This window comes from Ursus maritimus, unplaced genomic scaffold, assembly GCF_017311325.1.
Source record: "Ursus maritimus isolate PB19 unplaced genomic scaffold, ASM1731132v1 scaffold_20, whole genome shotgun sequence".
Classification (NCBI taxonomy): Eukaryota; Metazoa; Chordata; class Mammalia; order Carnivora; family Ursidae; genus Ursus; species Ursus maritimus.
Genome location: NW_024424453.1, coordinates 13,795,331 through 13,816,443, shown reverse-complemented (window position 1 = coordinate 13,816,443; position 21,113 = coordinate 13,795,331). Strand labels below are relative to the sequence as shown.

The 21,113-nt window shown below is 45.8% G+C and overlaps 1 protein-coding gene across 1 annotated transcript; it reads right to left on the bottom strand.

Annotated features, from left to right (window-relative positions):
• Window positions 1-1,951: 1,951 nt before the first annotated feature.
• SIAH2 (siah E3 ubiquitin protein ligase 2) lies at window positions 1,952-20,992 on the bottom strand. The gene is made up of 2 exons (XM_008710983.2): window positions 20,296-20,992; window positions 1,952-3,520 (listed from the first exon to the last, which is right to left on the bottom strand). The coding sequence occupies exons 1-2, from the start codon at window positions 20,710-20,712 to the stop codon at window positions 2,963-2,965; spliced, it is 975 nt and encodes a 324-aa protein (XP_008709205.2). The 5' UTR covers window positions 20,713-20,992; the 3' UTR covers window positions 1,952-2,962.
• Between the last annotated feature and the right edge of the window lie 121 nt (window positions 20,993-21,113).

The following is a 21,113-nucleotide window of genomic DNA, read 5'->3' as shown; positions in this document are numbered from 1 at the left end:
AGCATTTTTGCCCTGTAACTAATTGTCCGTAGGGCAATTTTGCTGTAAAAGATCAAATGTCTGGTTTCATTTCTCATTGATGAATCAACTGCCTTTGGCAGAGTTAATGTATTAAAACTAGCTGTCTGTTTCATTTCTCCATTGACAAAGTTCCCATTTTTGTATTACATAAATCTTAGCTAGCCCTCAAAATGGTCTGTACAGGGACAAGTATATGTGGAGGTCTTGAAACAGTGGATCGTAACAAGTACATATATCGACTTAACCGAAAGTATGGGGATAAAACTTACGGGAAGTGTGAAATGAGTGTAAAGCCAGATTACATTCTATACCAGAAAATGATAGCTCATTTTCAATGATGACAATGCTCAGTTACAGTGCTTATACTATTAGCATTTCTTCCACATTTCCCATACAACTTTGGAAGGTCTAGCAATGAACATGTGACAGTATGCCAAGAACAAACAACAGCTGAGAGGCTTTTACAACTCGATACAAAGCTCTGTTACAAAAATGTATCATAGTATTGGGAAGCTGCTACCTTTTCTTAACGAAGGAAAACGTTTCAGCAAAAAAAGAAAAAGGCTGAACAAAGAGATTAATCAACAAGCAAAAAAAAAGTATAATACTATGAATGAAAGACTTGAAGGCCAGTGATTAGGTATAATCCACCAAGTGAAATCAGTTATTTGTGCAGTATCACGGTGAATCTACACACATTTTATTTTATTTTATTTTTTATTTTTTTATGTTTTTAAAGATTTTATTTATTTATTTGACAGACAGAGACAGCCAGCGAGAGAGGGAACACAAGCAGGGGGAGTGGGAGAGGAAGAAGCAGGCTCATAGTGGAGGAGCCTGATGTGGGGCTCGATCCCGTAACGCCGGGACCACGCCCTGAGCCGAAGGCAGACGCTTAACCGCTGTGCCACCCAGGCGCCCCTACACACATTTTAAATGTATTCAAATATTTTGTAGTCTGGGGCGCCTGGGTAGCTCAGTCAGTTAAGTGTCCAACTCTTGACTTTGGTTCAGGTCATGATCTCAAGGTGGTGAGATCGAGCCCCGTGTTGGGTTCTGCGCTGGGTGTAGAGCCTGCTTTAAGATTCTGTCTCTCTTTCCCTCTCCTTCTGCAGCCCCCCGCCACCCCACTCGCACACTCTCTCAAAAAAAAAAAAAAAAAATTTTGTATTCCACAATCAAGTCTTTTTCGTTTTTTTTCATGTTTCATTATGTCCTTTTAAATGAATGTCCCACTTCTATTTTTTTTTTGTTTTTTTTTCTTTTACGGCAAAATTGCCTTATGGCCAATTAATTATGCAGTGAAAATGTTTGTGGCAAAAACACTTGCGGCAGAAATGTCTATGGCCGAGCTGTATGTAGTGAAAGTTTCTAGAACCTTCCTTAACTGCCAGAACTCTATCCTGGATAAAAACTCAACACTGCCTCTCACCTAAAAAATGAAAACAACTCTAAAGCCTTTCTTCCATTGGGTGCTACTCTAATGCCAGTAGACTGCTAAGTTAGGCAGTCTTCCATCCCCACCAGGCAAATGGGGCTAATATTCTGAATTCCTTTGAGAGTTCAGGTTTGGAACTGTGAGAGTGGGTCACCCTGGCTCAAATCCAGGACTCCAGATTAGGTCTAGCCAAGCCTCTTCCTTCTGTTTCTGTAACGCAGGAGAAATACTCTTCTTCCATTAGTGCTAGGGCTTGAAAGAACATCTCCAAGTAAGAGACCAGTAACACCAACGACAGCGCATGGTTCAGGGAAGCGAGTTTGGACCCCATTTCTAACACAGACCTGTGTAAGAACCTTGGACAAATGACTGTTTCTTCATGTGGAAATTGTGATAGCTCCAAGCCTAAGGTAGTGGTGAGGTTTCACACACCTGCACACAGTAGGCGTCCAATAAATAAACATTATTCAACTGGGAAAAAGAAGCACAGTATTCATTTTTGGAAAATATTTATTAAAAAACTAAAGTGAATGTGGCAAAAAAACAACAATCCAACACATACCTTTAAATAGCAAGCATATGACACTGGTTGTAAAGCTTTTCCAACTCTACTGATCTCGTCTTTCCCACCATCTACAGTCAAGGATGGCCTCCGAGGGAAGCCACATGTAAACAGGTCATCTGTACTGGTGATGAGCAAAAACTAATTATGTGACACCTATCAATGGTCATATGATTCGCTTTCCTAGGCAATTCACCCCAAACACAAGAGAGTGACCAAATCTCAGGAGTGTGTTCACGGGGATCTGCAATTCTGGTTTTAATTTGGGAGTGGTAGGTGGTGGGGGCATGAAATAGTCGAAAGAAAACAGTATCAGTAGAGGGCAATCGTAAAGCACCTTTAAAATCTGGACCTTTCCACAATTTAACTCCGTAATTCTCAAACTTTCTTGTCGAGCAGAATCACCTGATGAGACTGTTAAATTCACAGGCTCCCCAGATCTGCATGTTTACAAGGAGTACTGCAGGTGATCCATGCCTATTGGTTAGCCGCCCAGTTTGAGAAACACTGTTTAAAATGCATTAAAACAATTCCTACCCCCCCCTAAAAACAAGGTAAAAGTTAAGGAATCTATCGACAGTCACTGTGCTTTTGTCAAGTTGGAGGGACCAAGAGAGGGAGTCAGGCAAGAAGGAGCCTCCAATTCCTAACGTACTGGTCTACAGGAGCCCTGAGCAACCTGTCAAGTGCTGTTCAGGAAGTAAATAAAATTTAATGATAAAGTTGATTTTAGATCACAGAACAGACTCCAGATGACTAACAGGCCAACCCCATTCATCCCTGTTTAATGAACTCTCGTGGGCCGATGCCAGATGGGAAGCTGCTTGTTCAAACAGAATATGGGGTAACTGTGGGTCTTGATCCGTGAAGACACAGTGAATAGAACATCTGTAAAAACCTTTATTCCCCGTAGAGCACTGTGCCCGAATAATTGCGGCGCCTCAAGGACAACACGTAGAAATGGTCACATTGATTCCAAGGTTGCCATTATCCGCAAACAGATGCGCTATGGCTGTGTCAAAAACAAGGCAGTCGCTGTTCATGATGGCGGCGGCCACACCGTCGTGGATGGACCGGGGCGTGGCCTCCCAGGTCAGTCTCCGCCGGTTCCCGTTCAGCTCCAGTCTGTAGGCAAAGTTCTCGGCTTGCTTGCGGGTGCCGATGAGCAGCACGATGGCGAAGAACTGCTGGTGGCCCTCGTACTTCTCCTGCTTCTCCAGCACCAGCATGAAGTGGTGGCCGAAGCAGGACTGCATCATGACCCAGTCGACGGCCCCCGGCAGGTTAATGTCCGTGGCGAGGAAGACGATGTCTTCTCCCTGGAGGGTGGTAATGCTTTTGTGCGCGTGCATGAGGTGGGACATCACGGCTTCCAGGGATCCCTGCCACTTGCAGGAGGCCCCGGGGCAAGGGCAGGAGTAGGGGCGGTATTCACAGATGTCTTCGTGTTCTGGCTTCTCCGTGTGGTGCAGGGTCAGGGAACAGCCCGTGGTGGCGTACTGCAAGAACGGAAAGAAACGCGTTGAGCCGTCGGGCCTTCGCCACACTGCTGCTGCTGTGGACCTCTAACTAAGAGGGCTCACCCCCTGGGGTTGCTGGGGCTTAACCTCTATCCTCCTGTCAACTACGCTCGCTCGAGGGGAGGTAAAGAGTTACGACTACAAAGTCTCCGTTCATATTTGTCATCAGTCCCGCCGTTCATAAAATCGGGGGACTATCCTCAGCCAGGAACGGACTGCATGCCATTCCAACATGGTTGAAAATGGAACTGAAGCACTCTTCCTATTAACATCTCAAACAGGATTGCTGAGCCAGTGCGAGAAAACCGGGCCTGCCCCATATTTTCTGTGAATTTAAAGAATTTTGTAAAATTTAAAATGGCTTAGGTGTATGGCTGGGCAAGGAATATGCTGCCTCCAGTTTTCACCTAAAGACAATCAGGAAAACGGTATAGCTCCTCTTGGTTGTCCGCTGCCCCTTCTTCCTAGCTCAGATCGGTGGCTGGCAGGAAGGCTGCGGGAAGGCTGCCCTTCAGGTTCCCGCTCTTGTCTGCTGGAGTGACCAGCCAGGGCAGAAGAGGGCTGGACCCCCCTCACATTGCTAGAAATATTACCTCACTTTCTTCACCTTTCAACCCCCCAATCCCAAGGGGCTCTGGACATACTTTTTGGGCCCATCTTCATGACCAGGTATGTCAGGCTCTCATGACAGGCCCGGGAGGCAGAGGCACTAAAGTGGGTCCCACGGGAGGCTCCCAGGCGAGGATTTTGATACAGTCCAGTCCCTCAATGCTGCCGTAATAGGGTAGGAACAAATCCTTTCTCTCCCTTGCACTTGGGATGACATTCCTGATGAATAAATCACAGCTATCTTGGGAAAAGACCACACCGAAAGGAATTAGACTCTTGCTCCCAACCTTCACAAGAATGACAGTGTTAATTCCTAGATACCAGATGGGGAATCAGCCCACAAGTAGACACTTGCCCAGAGAACTGCGCTGTTGTCTTGTAAAGAGTAAGGAGAGCTGAAATCACCTTTTTGGGTGAAACTAGGAGTCAGAGCACACAGTGGCGGTAAACTGTCTGGGTCACTGCACTTGGATTCTCCCACCCCTTTCTGAGGACAGGAAGTCAGCAAATGAGGGCCGGGCCCTATGTCTAAGATGCTGTGTCCATCTGCTCACAAAACAAAGCCTCACATCTGTTTTTGGTTCTCTCTACCCTGCCTAGGGAATAAACCCCTTATAAACTTTAAGTCGGCCAAATTCTAACCTTTGCAGATGAATTTACCACTAGCAATGGGCAGGCACTGAGCACCTTCCCCATACAGGATCCTAAGCTACAGTCACTCAGAGGAAGCTGAGAAGGCCGGCTCCATTCTTAGGGAGATGAGTCTCCCCTAGCAAGGAAGAAGGGGTGGCTTGAACAAAGAAATGCAGCTGGCTCCTCCCCTATACCTAACGTGGATTATAGCAACCTTCTGTAGAACTGGCAGAAATATTTCCCTGTTATTTACTTTGCCCATAGGGAGTGCTTATTCACCTTTTTGAACCACGCACTAATTTTAAAAGCACGGGTATAAAAAACTTTATCATATGAAGGAGAAACAAATTTATTTACCCATACATATTTCTAGTTGGCGTTCCTAACAGTAAGGCCTTAAAACACCAAAATCCCTATTAACAGTGTTTTAAAGCTAGAGTGTGGCTAGGAATACAGAACCTTCTGATGTTCTGTGAGTGATGGGTGAGGCATCTGTGCCCAGTGTAAACACACATTACGCACAATAAAAATAGCAAGAATTAGCCCAGAGTCTGGCAGATCCTCCGGCCGAAACAAGCCCCTAATCTTTGGATCTGAAGAAGTTTCAGAATGGGCTGTTTACCACAGCTGCCAACGAACAACTCCAGGAACTCGATGAACTTTGGCAAAGAGTACAGAAAAGTACCACCTCCACCTCTTCCCTGACCCAAAGCCCCAAACCGCTCCACCTTCACGGACTCAGATGTACAACAAATATTTATCGTCCAGCAATTATTTTAGAACTTTTTCTTGTGTAGCTCAGGTAGGAATATTTATTTATATTCTGAATTATTTGGTTTGCCTTACAAGCCACACATTCTTCCTTCAACCCAAATATAGAGAACAGGGAACCTCCCCCCAAACAACACAAATAGAAAAGGCATACTGAGCATTTGTATGGACGATGACCTTACATAAAAACATCTTGCTACAGCCTCTATTAACTTAAAGAAATATATTTTTAAAGTGTTAGGTGCTTACTCTGCTTTTTCTAAACAAGCTGAACTTTAAAGCCAATCTATTCCTTCTCTTTTCCATCATGGGTGAGGGCGTGTCTTCATGACCACTGGTGCCACTTTTATGATAACTGGGTAAGAGAAGATCTCTAAAAAGAAAAGATCTACACTTTAAATAGGCGTGCACTCATGCGCGCACAGACACACGCACTCTTATTCCACACTTCATTCTTGTTACCGTCTTGGCATTGTTGTGGTAAAGGGGCTCTCGTCCAGGGATCAAAGGGAGGGTTCAGGGTCTGTGAATTCCCTGACAGTGCAGAACCATCTAGGTGCCTCTGAGCAGCACACCCAAATTACGCTGGGCCCTGGCTTGGGTTCTCCTGACAGGCGCCAAGGGTTCCTAAGAACTGCCAACCTCTGTCCTAGCGCACACAGAGGGGTCAGCAGAGGATCCTGCCCTGGTGGTGGTCTCTGTCGAGGGGCCATACCGAGCAACAACAAACAATTCAAAACTCTCACAAGTACAGACAGCTACTCGAAGGAAGTCCAGAAGAGTGACAGGTGATTTCAAAGTGGGGATGGGAGGAGGATGGGAGAAGGAAAGCTTCACTACAGGCAAAGTGGACAGTGGGTGGAGCAGTTCCATCTGGTTCTAAGATTGGGTGAGTGGAGCAAACAGCGGGGATAAAACCTAAATGAGAAGGCAGGTCCAGCTTCCTTCGGGGACTTGACTGACAATGTCGTTTAATTTCTGGGTTTCTCTACAGTTGCACTACAAGTTTTCCCTGCTATCTGAAAGTACAGTGTTCCCATGAAACCCTTGTAAGACAAATGGCAGAAGGCAAAGAAGCAATTTTTGAGCATTCCTAGTTCCAAAAATTTTTGAGCATTCCTAGTTCCAAAAAATAACTTCTCTTGGGCTTTTCTGATACCTTAGGACACATCTCGCTAACGGATGCACAAAATCAACTGAGATAAAGCACAGATGCTCACAAATGCCAGTTCAAAGCTATGGAGTCTTGATGCTAAGAGGCTGAGTGTAGGTCCCAGGAAAAGGAGCTTGGCGAGGCCACTCCTGCTGCTCAGGATGTGCACTGAAAAAGAAATGCTGAATGCTATATTCCCTTTCTGCCTTTTTTTTTGTAATAGTGAAAATCCTCTTTGGATTTCTTTTGGTTAGCACAAACAGGTCTTTTATAAAAGCAAAGTGACGTCAAGTGAACATTCAAAAAGCGGGGGGTAGCTGTACTGATGTTTTAGACCAGGTAACCGTTTGTGGCGGGGGCTGTCTGTGCATTGTAGGGTGTTTAGCAGCAACCCTGGCCTCTGCCCACCGCATGCCAGGAGCAATCTTCCCCTCCCCCACTGTGACAACCAGAAATGTCACAGGCACAGCCGAATGTCTGGGGAAGGACAAAACAGCCTGGGGTTGATTTTGATGGATGACAAAACCCGGCTGGGCAGCCACAACGACAGCTGTGAGGAGGGGCCCACACCAGCAAGCAGGACAGGCTGGTCACTGTCCCGCCCAACGCGCACTACCCAGGACGGCTCAGGAACACCAGCCGCCAGCTGAGACACACAACTGGGACTTAGTGGTTTGCAAATCGTGGAAGTAGGCTAGGGTGCTAGTTCTACCCGTTTTACAGCCTGACTGATTCATCCTGGCATCCCATTCGTGGCCACACTGCTGTCCAAGCCCTGCACTCCTGTGCTCCTCCTTGAGTGCTCTTTCCAGGTACATGATCGCTTAGGAGTCAAACAGTATTTTGAAGTAAAAGAAAGAATTCACATCGGTCTTAACCTCCAGTCCCCAACCCACCACACACACAACCCAAGAGTCCACGGATGGACTGCTTCTGGAAGCAAGTCCTATTACTGACTTCTTCCCTGGATTGCAAAGAGAAAGACAGCCCTGAAATCGCTTCTCCCTCAGGAATGAGGAGCGGCACCTCGCAAGCAGGTAACCAGTAATTAGGCCCTCCCAGCTGCCCTGGTACCTGGCAAGAAAGTTCTGAGGTTTCACTTTTCACACTCTGGCTAGGGCTTTGCCCTACCAGACAGAGAGGGCTCAAAGGACGCCTGCCTTCCTTGAGATGCCTGGCTCTTCCTGCACACTCTTCTTCCTGAGACCAGGCACCTGGGTTGCCTGTGTGTCCTGGGGACAGGTCCACAGCTATAAATGAGATTTCTCCACAGGGGAACAGCTGCTCACCTCCCCTGGGGGTGGGGTGAGGAGGGAATTCACTTTAAGTAAACCTCTTTCGGGGGAGGGGGAAGGAGACACAACCGCTCACAGAAGCCCAAAGCTCTAGAAGACATAGGGAGGGGGAAGATGACCCAGCAGAATGAGAAACACATGTTGAAATAACATTTCTGACTTCTCTTTAGAAACTTTTCAGGTGGCAGTGGCTCAAACGTCTTGTGCAAACATGTTCTGCCACAAGGGCCATGGGTGACCCGGTGCCACCTTTTTAAGTCTTTGCAGAAAGCAGTAAATCGTGCCAATTCTTTTCCTGGGCATGGGGTATGAAGGTTGGATTTCAGTTGAATTTAGGTAGGGCTTTTCCTTTTTTGGCAGAGAAATCTGTTGACACGCGAATATGATGGGGTACGTCAGAAAACAAACACTAGCCACCTGTTATTTACCTAATAAACACAGTCACATTGTATTTGTTTATGGAATGAGTACATAAACAGAATAACCCTGCTTCGCCAGGGTGCTCGTGAAGGTCACAGATCTTGTGACTGGTTTAGAACACGTCACTTAATCTATTTAATTAAATGTGAGTCCGTGCAATTCAAGACCGATTTCCTGAGCTTCAACAATCAGCAGTCTGCTTACAATGGAGGCGCTCTGAGCTCTGGGCAGAGACGCGTCCCCGCTCGGGGCCTGTGGGGTAACCGCCCTGCTGCCGCCTGCTTACACCTCCTAGGAAACTGAAATTTATTAGCCAAGTATCTGCCTGCGCCTCAGAGGACAGTGTCTCAGGAAAAACAAAGCACGCTCAGTATTTTGTTGTTGATGCTCTTAAACTTTTGAATTAAATCCAGGCAATGACCTTGTCTGAGAGTAACCACAGGCAAACTGTGCTTCTCCGTCCATCTCATGGGCTGTAATGATCACAAAATGCACACATACGGCTGCCTGCGATGCAGGACCCCAGACTGGGAAACCAGAACTGCCACAAAGGGCATTACTGGGGCAGCGACTGAAGTTTGAATATGGACTGTCGATTAGATACTAGTATCCACCGCATGTCACACTTCCTGATTTTGATAACTGGACCATAATTGTATAAGAAGGCGTCTTTGTTTTTAGGAGAAACACAGTGCAGTATTTAGGGGTAAAAGGGCGGGACGCCTCAATGTCCATTCAAATGGCTAAATAAGTGTATGTGTGAATAGAGAGCGCCCAAAATGATAAAGCAAATGGGGCAAAAAGGAAACAACTGGTGAATTTGTTGGATAAAGGTATATAAGAGTATTTTTGTATTATTAACACGACCGTTGGGGAAATTTGAAATCATATAAAAACGTGTTAAAGAATTCAGAGACTAAGTTAGCATATTCTTTATGGGATAGAGAGTCTTTTGGCCGAGTTGGCTGAGTGACTTAAGTGTTATACTAGTTTTTTTTTTTTTTTAAGAAAATATACTTTTAACTGCATATCTATAGGTAAACACAAGTAAGGCAATAGTTTTTCTTTTACTAGAAGGTCTTGGAACTCATTTTAGTGAACCAATAAAATTTTTCAATGAAGACATCATTGTTGTAATAACCAACACTTCTTAGGCTTGCCTGCCCCCCATGGAAGACCAAGCCTTCTCCATTGCTCCTCTGATCCTTCACAAGTTTGTGGGCACCTCACAGATCTGGGGCCCTGGACTCGATAAAGTTTCTAGCCACTGCAGTTTCATTACCCACCATGCTTAGTGGTCCAAGGGAAACCACTCCATTTGACTCCAGACATGTCAGAAAGAGGCTCTGGGAATGAAGCTACCCATGTCCCCTTTTGCTTACACAGGTAAACACCTTTTACTACTAGGGAGGTGAACCCATAGATGGAATCAGAGTTGTATGAGTTTAGCTGGAAGGACGATCTCCTGGCGGTATAACTTACTATGTATGATCAGCAGATAATTAGGGGACTATTGGTAGAGATCTCTGTCTTCTCAACACTCTTGAGACTTGTTCGAATAGGAGTTGTAGCTAAGCCTCGTAGAGAACCAAATCATGGTGAAACTTCTGTTTTAACCAGAGGTTAGCCTTTACCACTTTTAAAAGGACTTCTAGCAAATCAAACTAGCTCCTTCGTGACTAAGAGTGTACTAATCTCCCCTCAAAATATCAGTGGATGATGATCCCAGGTTATTTTCTAGTTAACTTATGGGTCTATTAATTTTGTTCATTGATTTACTGATTTATTGCCAGCTTCCCGCCCACCTGGTATGTGTAGGTAAATGAATCAATATTAGGTTTACGTGCAAAAGATGATTGCTCTCCCATTGTGTGTGTCATTTTTTTTTAAAGATTTTATTTATTTATTTGACAGAGAGAGACAGCCAGCGAGAGAGAGGGAACACAAGCAGGGGGAGTGGGAGAGGAAGAAGCAGGCTCCCAGCGGAGCAGGGAGCCCCATGCAGGGCTCCATCCCAGGACTCTGGGATCATGACCTGAGCCGAAGGCAGATGCTTAACGACTGAGCCACCCAGGTGCCCCGGGTGTGTTAATTTTACTTTAATTAAAATTCTTACTATGGAACTTAGAATTTTAAAAAATTCAATAGACCTTGAGATCATATGAGGAAAAATGTTGATTTTAGACTTCAGTCACTGTGGGTTTGTTATTTTTGATAAATGCTTTTCACATATTTTATTTACATAAACTATTTGGGGTGGGCATGTTTGAAGCTTTTCTGAAACCTCACATAGATGGAGAAAACAAGGATACTGTTGTCATTCAAATGGCTATATATTCCTCTTGCTTAAAATGACTTTACAACCACTGGTAGAATACAGTTAGAGTGGGGCGTCTGGGTGGCTCAGTTGGTTAAGCGTCTGCCTTCAGCTCAGGTCATGATCTCGGGGTCCTGGGATTAAGCCCCACGTCAGGCTCCCTGCTCAGTGGGGAGCCTGCTTCTCCCTCTCCCTCTGCCTGTTGCTTCCCCTGCTTGTGTGTGGGCTTCTCTCTCTTACTGTCAAATAAATACAATCCTAAAAAAATAAACAAAAATATTCTATATCCTTCTTGATATTAAAAAAAAAATACAGCTGGAGCTCAGGTACCTTGTATCTGTGTGACACAAATGGAACCTACCATATCCCTGGACTCTTACTAAGTTCAGACTTGGGCAAAAGGAGAAAATGAACTCTCTTCTTGTGCCTTAATCGTGATGCTCAACTTGCATCTGTCTAGCATGCAAGGTTCCTCTAAGAACCTTGGCGGATCTTCACTAACCCAAACAGTAGATTCCTTACCTCCATTATGACGTGGTGCAAAGAGAGAATTCTTAGCCAGTGATGCTGTAAAGCTTTCATGGATGCTAACCTGAGAAGACAGTATCACTCAGTGCCAGGATGGTTGAACAGTGGTGAGACAAAGAAAATACTGACATCTAACTTCATTAACTTTCTTCCGGAGAAGGTAATTCTAATTCAAATCTTGGGCTCAAAAATTCCTCCTTTTGCCCAAGAGAACCCCGACAAACCCCATGCTCAGATAGCTTTCCTACTAAAGGGGTCTTGGCGGAAGACTTCCGCACATTAGTGCACTCATCAGAGAACATCTGATGCGGTGGGGGGCCTCTGGCCTTACAAAGACTCCTTGGGCTGGCAGCGGTTTGTTTTTAATTGTAGAAACTTGAAACAAAAGTTGACTTTTGACCAAATAACGCTTCTTATCTGACCATGGCCAGAGTTAGCCAGCAACCACACATTGTCTTGGAGAACCAGTTTCGTAAGGTCCCTTCGGAGTGTAGGTTCAAGCAAACAAAAGCGTCTTAAAGTAAGAGCCGGAGTTGAAGGCTTGATGCCACACTCCCACTACCTTGCCCACTCTTTTTCAATATCCCCTTCCTCTTCTATGCAAGCCTCCCCCTGCATACTAACATTAATTGTCCGACATGCTTCAAACAGTGCTACAACCCTCCACGGTCTTTATTTCTCAACTAAAGCAATCAAATTCACCAGAAGACTTAAGTGTTAGGGTTGCTAGATTTAGCAACTAAAAATACAAGATGCCCAGTAGCCTCAGGCAGTATTTGGGTTATATTTACACTAAAAAAAAAAAAAAAAAAGCAAACTTGAAATTACACCAAAAATTGTTTATCTGAAATTCAAATTTTAGTGGGCATCCTGTATCTTACCTGGCTATGCTAATAAGAGGGCCCTTCTGGTATCACTGCCCATCCCTCCAAAAGCCATTATGTGAATTTGGAATGTTCCTCAGTGGGGTGAAGCAGGTAGCGGAAAAGGCAGGAGGCTGAGGTGGAAAAAACACTGTGTGTGTAATACAACGCCCATTCTGGAGTTTCTGTTCCCTGAACTTACAAACTGCATGACTTCAGGCAAATCTCTCAGAGAGGATACTGTGTCCTGTTTCCTTTACAAAGTAATTAGGAAAATAACGAGATCACATACCTAGTTCAGACAAGGTAAACAACATTCAGTATAAGCGGCTCCACTGGCCTCCCTGTGTAACCCCATCAGGATCTTCCATATGTCCCTTCTTCATGGGCTAACTGCTGCTTATCCTTCATAATGCAGCACTGACCCCACACTGCTGGGAGCTCTCCAGACTCCTCCGCTCCTCCTACTTCAGAAAGGCGCTGCTGGCACATCTGTCTCCACCGTTAGACTCAGAGTTTCAGAGGGATGAGGTTAGGGATGGGGCAATGACTGGCTAGGCAGATGGTCTGTAGGAGGGAGAGGCTGCAGCAGATTCCCAGGCAAGGGTGGATGTGACGAAAAGTTAGTAGGTAATCAGGAGGAGCCAGCTCTGGCCTGAGGTTACACCAGGGAGAAAAAGCAGGCTGTAGTATTAAAAAACAAAAGGATAACACCCATTGTAGGTGATGCTGAAGAGAAATGGGCACTCCACTGTGTAGGATTTCAAGTGAGAACACAATTTGGCTTTGTTATCAAAAGCTTTTTGATTTCTACACATACCCTTTGGACCTACCATCCAACTTCTGGAAGTTATCATTAGGAAATAATTACTTTCTTAAGCACAAGGACTGTTACAGCAGTATTTTAAAAAATAATTTTTTCAACAGTAAAAAACCGAATGATTTAATCATTTAAATCACAAACGGGAGCTTGATTAAATAACTTTGGTACTGTTGTAATACTATGCAGCCATTAAACATGACCTTCAAGACTATTTACCAATGTTGAAAAGCAGTCACGATGTGTTAGATGAAAAAATATGTTATGAAATAGTGTGTGGTTTCCCTATCTTACCTGCTTTTCTTTGAGTGAAAAACTCCATTGATGTAGAGGTAAATTTGTGAGGACATATGCAAAAATGGTATAGTGGTTATTTCCAGGTGGGAGGATTATAAGAGATTTTATATTTTATATATTCTACATTTAAAAATAATGATCATAACTTTTAAAAACATATCTTATAGGGGCTTTTGTGTGTCTCCGTTGGTTAAGTGTCTGACTCTGGATCTCAGCTCAGGTCTTAATCTCAGGGTCGTGAGTTCGAGCCCCACATTGGGCTCCACGCTGAGCGTGGAGCCTACTTAAAAAAAAAACTCCACACTTTATAATGTATAAAATAAAATCTACATGTTAAAAAACGTCGCCTAATCTAACTAGGCTTTCTCTTCTAAAAGCATTAAAGAAACGAAAAAAGTAAGTCTTATCACTGAAACACCAATGCCAGGGCCAGTGTACCCAGCTGTCTGAAAACCTACATGACTAGGAGGGAAGGGAAGCTCAGTGGGGGGGTCTGTGGAAGAAGAGAGTTTCTTTTTTTTCTTTTTCAAGTCTATGCCTGGACCTGACCTCAGACACTCGCCATTTTTTTTTTTTCTGCTAGCTTCTAACTGTGCACATTTATTTAGTGTTTCTTCTGTGCTGGGACTGTGCTAGACTCTTTGTATGAGTTATTACCGCGTTTGATCCTCACAGCAACCCAATCTGTACCCCATTTTACCGAGGAGCCACAGAGGTTTGGAGAGGTCACCAAACCCCTCATGTGGGGATGGAGCAGGGATCTGGACTAGGAGGTTCAAATAGGGCCTCCCTCCAAACTACTAGAGTAAGAGGCAGCCTCGGGAAGGAGTAACCCAAAGATACTACTTTTGTTGATTTCAGAGTTTTAAAATAGGGCTCAGGCCCACACATTTAACACAGGTGTAGCTTTCATCCATCTATAGTGTCTGTGGCTGAAAACTGGGAGGGGGGGTAACCTTTTTCTCACAGACACCATATAGTCTAAAAATCACTGTAGAAACTGGAAATGAAAACCCTTTCTCAATTTTTAAAAAACGAATGGAGCTAGATGGGCATCTGGGGCAAAGCTGATGAAATTCTGCTAGAGAATTTTCAGTATCTCTCCCAAGCCTTTGAAAGTACACTCCCAGGTTTAATATAAAGATACATTTAATCAGGAAAACTTTTTAGCTTTCTTATTTTCTTTTTCAGGATGTGCAGAGTGTTGTCACATTCTAATGTCCCATGTATGATCATGTCCTGCACAACTCGCCAGCAATACACAATGGCCCTGAAGGCTGGGCATTCATTTTAGCAAATGTGTACCTACTGTGTGCCCCTCTCAAGGAGTGGGGACCTTATGAGTTTGAATGAGAAATGCCACTGTTCGCAAAGTTCGTCAGATGCCCAAGTCTGGCACTTAAGACGTTTTATAGGGAGGTCTTACTGTAGTCGTATGCCTGTGGCACTTGGTACGGAGCGGAGCGTCAAAAAAGGGACCTAACACACGACAGCTGAATCTGATCTAATCTCAGGTTGGCGATTTTATAGGCCCAACCTGCTGTAGCTTTTGGTTCTCCCTCTTTCTGGTTGTACCAAAGCTCAACTTTAAGTAACAATGATTGACTCCTAGCTGTAGGAGGTGGTGACCTGTGTAAAGGGGCTGCCAGCTATGTGAAGAATCAGCATTAAATGTTAGTGCTCCAACATAGCATTCTAGTGCTTCTGTTCTTTTTTTTTTTTTTTTTAAGATTTTATTTATTTATCAGAGAGAGAGAGAGGGAGAGCACAGAGGGAGAAGCAGACTCCCTGCTGAGCAGGGAGCCCAATGTGGGACTCGATCCCAGGACCCTAACATGACCTGAGCCAAAGGCAGACACTTAACCGACTGACCAATCCAGGCGCCCTAGTGCTTCTGTTCTTGATTTTACACTGAAAAACTGTCAGTTGTGTTCTTGAAAATCTTGAGCCTCACCATCAATGTACGTGGACTCCGGTGCTTGCCAGTAAATGCTTTTGTGAGTAAGCCTGTCCAACTTCAGGCAGTAGGGAAGACCACAGGGACAATATCCAAAGTAAATGATTTTTGTCGTAGGGGAACTTTTTAGACGAAGAAAAGATCTTTGAAATGGTTCTGGCAAATTGGTGTATCCTCTCAGACTTCTAGGTGACTGATCACCCATCACCTAGCAACCACCCTGATACCGCCCACCTTCCATTTGAAATGGTGAAGCAAAAGACTTAACAGCTCTAATCTGATCTCAGAGCACCCACCAGCTAGGAATTACCTCCATTCTTTTTACCCGATAGACAAGCTCAGGGAAGTATGTGACTGGACCGAGGTCAAACAAAGGCAGGATGGGGACCCAGTTCTGTCTCTTGCCTAGTGCTCTTTTCCCTGGAACACTTCACTAGATTCTAAAATTTTAGGGCACAAAAAGATTCTTTTGTTTTTTTTAAAGATTTTATTTGAGAGAATGAGAGCTCGAGCGGAGAGAGAGAGCACATGGGTGGTGGGGAGGGGCAGAGGGAGAGGGAGAAGCAGGCTCTTCGCTCAGCAGGGAGCCCAACACAGGGCTGAATCCCAGGACCCCGAGATCATGACCTGAGCTGAAGGCAGACTCTTAGCCGACTGAGCCACCCAGGTGTTCCAAAAGATTCTTAATATAATGATCTAGTCCAGCTCTTTCTCTTAAAGACATTCAGGTCCAAAGAAATAAACTGACCTGTTCAAAGTCAACCATCTAGTCACTAGGACAACAGTTCAGGTTTCCCAGGGGGCCAGAAGAGAATATTCTCTTGGCAAAATACAGATGAAAATAGGGGCGCCTGGGTGGCACAGCGGTTAAGCGGCTGCCTTCGGCTCAGGGCGTGATCCCGGCGTTCTGGGATCGAGCCCCACATCGAGCTCCTCCGCTATGAGCCTGCTTCTTCCTCTCCCACTCCCCCTGCTTGTGTTCCCTCTCTTGCTGGCTCTCTCTATCTCTGTCAAATAAATAAATAAAATCTTTAAAAAAAAATACAGATGAAAATAAACTATAAATTCACCTGTAGTTGGGACTTCTCAGAATCCAAAGTTCATGTATGGTAAGAGTAAAATGAAAACTTGCAGGCTCAGTGAATGCTTTCTGAGAGAGAACCAGATCATTTTAAAAATTCAGGTTTCTGGCTTTTCTTGAAAAAACCCAAAGGTCTGGCACGCTGCATCCACACTCCCACCCCTGCCAATCATCCAGAGCTGAGTGAAAGCTGTCCTCTTTGGGGGTGTGTTCTCTGGCTCCCATCTCTACTGCTCCTTGAGGTCTCCTGAACTCAGGGCCGCGCGTCAGACACCTCTCTCCCTTGCATCGCCTGTCCCTGCTGGCGTTTAGGTTTGTCCACACTGAGGAGGCTTGAATTTTCAACGGGGTTAGCTGACTTGACTTTTTATTTTAAGAAATAAAAACAACACTGTCACAACCCAAATCCAGGGAAGACTTGTCTGAGGCTTTCCAGTTCAGTAATTATTTGGAGATGTGCTACTGGAAACTTTGAGAGAAAACAAACCCCCCAAAATGGGGAGAAAATGTATCATAGTGCAAGTGGGCTGGAGTGGTTTAGCATTCCCCACAGTTGTGGAGCGAAATGCTTGGCTGATATTAAAATAAAATACACTGTTGAGTGGGTGCACAGATGTGTCAACCTTCACTTCTCCCCCTATACCCACGCTCCACTGAGAGATGGTGGGTTTGAGATATGGGAACAGGATGTCAAAACTTCTCAGGTGTAGAGCAAGCCATAGAATGGACTAAAAATATCTCAAGTGGAAGAGAGCCTTACTCTGATAGAGATCCTTTTCTTAAAAGGAGACCTGAGCTAATAATGCATGTGATACCCTCTATCATAGATGCTGGCAACACTCTAGCCTTTAATTAGGTGGCCCCACACCTCTGTAAGGAAGCTGTTTGGCAACAGATCCATTTTTGGGCCAACTGAAGCATGAGCAGTCCAGAGCTGTGATGACATATTAGGTCAGCAGGCTATTTCCCCCTGGCCTTCCCACTCCTGCATGTCTTATAAAATTCCTGCCAGTGAATTTTATAGTGAACACGTATGTTATCTCATTGGGATGTTCCCATCAGAGCTGGTAAATTCATCCAATCAGATAGTTTTGTTACTATTGTCAACCTTAAGTTACAATGGGGAGCCCTGGAATACAGGCTCAGATGCAAAATTGCTATGTAGCACAAAGGGTGTGTGCCTTTGGAATGCCGGTTCATGAACTGGCCTACTGATCTTCACAAGCCACTTAATCTCTCTACAGGCATTTGTTTCTTCACTTGGAAAGAAGAAAGGCAAACTAATAAACAATGACCCTCTCAAAGTAGCTGGCACACAGAGGGCACCCAATAACCATTCCATACAGCCTCCCTTCTTTTCATGGTATTCTAGAAGCTACAGGTCCTTAGAAGTCAAGCAGTTCAGTCTATTTACAGGTGAGGAAATCAAGGCCCCCAACAGGTGGTCTCTCAGGCAAAAAATGGCAGCACCACACTACTCTTGAGACCTGGTCTCTGGTCCTTCATCCACCATTGTTTTTCTCACATGAGGCAGCCCACGTGGAAGAGATTCTGCGAGCAGGTAGGGACAGTGACAGGGCAGTGCCTATGATTACCAGGAGCAAGCACAAGCCAAGGGCTAGTTACACAGACCTATTTTGCTGAAGTCTGACATAGGTCTTACTACTCCCTATTTCCCTCAGTCCTCCTCAACTGACAGATCTTTGGTGCTTGCTGTATACATCCAAGATTGGTTTATCTAAACTAAATGGCTGAGCTGCCCCGTCAATAGTTGGGATTGTTGGTCAACAAAAGTTGAGGCATGTATTCTCTAGCATCGTAAATCTCACATACAGAAGTGACCCCAAGATCACTTTCTAAACTTAACGCCTGGGCTGAAGGGGAATGGTTGACCCTGTTTAATTTCAGATTGCAAATGACGGCTTTCCTTCACTGCATTCATACAGAATAGGGACTCGGAGCATCACTGACATGGTCAGAAACACTGATTGCCCCTGATTCCCAACAGAACTGCTTTTCAAGAAGGGCTTCCCTAGTATATTACACATGAGGAGAAAACATGCTTCAAGAGAAACCAGACTCCTAGATCCTGAAAGTGAAACTTCATAACTTTATATGGCATTAACCGTTTCCTTCCCTTCCTCTTGGGAGCAACACAATGCTCTTATGAGATTGCTTTTTAAAAAGAAATTATGGAATAGTGCCTGTTACCAAATGTTCATTTGTGAACTGTAATTCACCTAAAGCTGTTTCTTCTACTAGCTGCTGATGGTCTGGGAAAAACTGAACAGAAAAGATGGCTCCCCAGAAATCCTGTGGGGCACCCCTGGCAGCCCCCACAGTATATCTCAAACATCAAATACCCACTGTTATGTCAACTATCACCAAATCTTCTCTTGATCACTAGGCTGCCACCTTCTTCATGGCCCTAAAAAATTACAGAAATATTTTACCCAAATTTTATAAGAAACAACTACTGGGCTGGGTGAATTGGCTAGCATTATATGAGAAGTGGTTGAAAGCAGAGTAATATATTAAGGTTAACTGAAAACCCATAGCCCAAACACAGATTCAAATCTTTATTTGAATATGCTATTTTAAACTTAATTTGTGGCAGGGCACAGACCAAATTAAATCATTCATTTTACTGACTGGAGTCCCAAGCTTCAATTCTCTGGTGGACTATTTTTAATTTAAAAATAAGCTCTTGCCCTATAAAAATAAGCAGCACCAAGGAGAAATGCAAGACAGCTTAGATGGCCCAAGAGGCAGAACAGTTAACTTTCACAAAGAAAAAAGAAAAACAACTCAAAAGTATTAATGACATTATTTCCATTTCTAAGTTTAGAAAATGAACGTTATGGTCTAGCCCTAGATTATAATGAGGTACTATGGAGAGGTGTCTCTGAAACTACTCCGGAAGATTTTTAAGTGGTAGATGTAAGTAAACAGATGCTATAATATAACCACACAGTGAAAAACTATGCAGTCGTTTAAAATACAGCGAGGAAGAGCTAGGTTTCAGACCTAGAAAAAAAATGTGTGATAATATGACTTTAAAACAGCAATTTGCACAAGTTATTTCTGGAGAATTTACATCTACTGTGTGTGTTTATGAACCTGTTTGACACACACTGACATTCACGATCTCATATTCAGCTGTGAAAACTATTTAAATATGGCTAGAAAAAAATCTATAAAGATACACAGTAAACCTAACAATGGTGGGAAAGGGGGCAAGAGGTCTTGGTCTTTCCTTTGACTTTTCTTAAGTCTCTTTAGTGGTCTGCATTTTTTGCAAGAGCACTGATAACTTTTTAAACTAAATAAAGTGGTGGGCTTGGAAGAACTGTAACAGCTCTTGCGTGTCCTTCCTGTTAAATTCCTGATCAACTCTTGTTTTCACCCCCACCTAGAACAAATACACATCTCCCCAGTCCTTGGAAGGCTAGGAGAGGGAAAGGCGTGGCTTGCAGGGTTTTCTTTTTGCTGGAGGAAAACAGGCTGTAGGCGCCCTTTTTTTAGCTGCACCTCTGAGGGCTCCCACGTGTCAGGCGTGCGCAGAGGGCAGGCATCGGGCGCAGGAGAAATCCAGTACCAATCCTTCCAAGCCGAGCGCTGGTAAAGGGTGCGTTTAGCTGGCCCATCTCTTCCCTCCCCAGTCCCCCACAGTCAGCTTCCCGGTCCAAGTTTCACTGGTGCAGCCTAGCCCTACCGAGCACACCCAGCACACTTCTGCAGGGTACGCAGGCACCCGGCGGCGAGAGCTGCGATGTGTTCTAAAACGATCGCGTGCCAATTAGTCCGGGGTCAGTGCTTGGGCAACTGTCAGCTCAGAGTTACTCCCAAAGTGGACAGGTGGGCATGGGGGAGGGTGGACAAGTGTAAACATTTCTTTTTTAAAAATAAGAGAGATGCCACCTGCCTCTCAGCTCCTGTGAGTGGGCTGGAGGACACAGGAGTTCCGGGAGGTCGCTAGGCGGAGGTGCGCGGGTGGCACCTGGGCTTACCTTGCAGGGAAACAGGACTGCCGACGCCACCTTCTCCATAGCCAAGTTCCTGATGCTGGGCGTCAGGGCGCCCCTGCACGTCGGGCAGCAGCTCAACTTCTGGCGGCATTGGTTACATACCAGGTGCCCGGCCTGGCACTGCAGGATGGGGGGCAGGACATAGTCAAAGCAGACCGGGCACTCGAAGAGCGAGGTCAGCTCGTGGTGCTGCGGGGACACCGGGCCAGCCCCGCCGCCGCCGCCGGGGCCCGAGATTACCGCCGCCGCGGCGGGCACCGCGGACGAGCCGGGGCCCGCAGCCGAGATGGTGGCGGCGGCCGGGGGCGCAGCCGGGGACGGAGCGTGCTGAGGCTGCGGCGGCGGCTGCTTGCTGCAGGGTTTGTTAGCGCTGGGGCCGGTGGAGGACGGGCGGCTCATCGCGCTCCGAAGCAACCATGGAACTGCGGGCGCCTGCCTGCCGCGGGGCCGCCGGGGTCAAGGCGGTGCACGCCCCGCGGGCGGCAGGCTCCGAGGCAACGCCACCGCGCCCAGCCCGGAACCGAGCAGCGGAGACTGCCGGCCGGCGCCGGCAGGCCGGGGGCTGGGCTGCGCCGACGATCTCCGCGGCCCCCGACGTTCCGAACACCCTTCCGCGCCCCCAGACTCCTCCTCCCGGCGGCGTCGCGGGCCCCGAACCCGAGCGGTGCGCAGAACCCCGGCCCACCAGTTTCTGGAGCGGCAGCTGACGCAAGCCCCGGGGGCGCGCGCGGACGTGACGCCTGGACACGTGTGCGGCCGCTCAGGCGCGCGGGGACTGGCAGAGCCACCCTGCGCTGGGG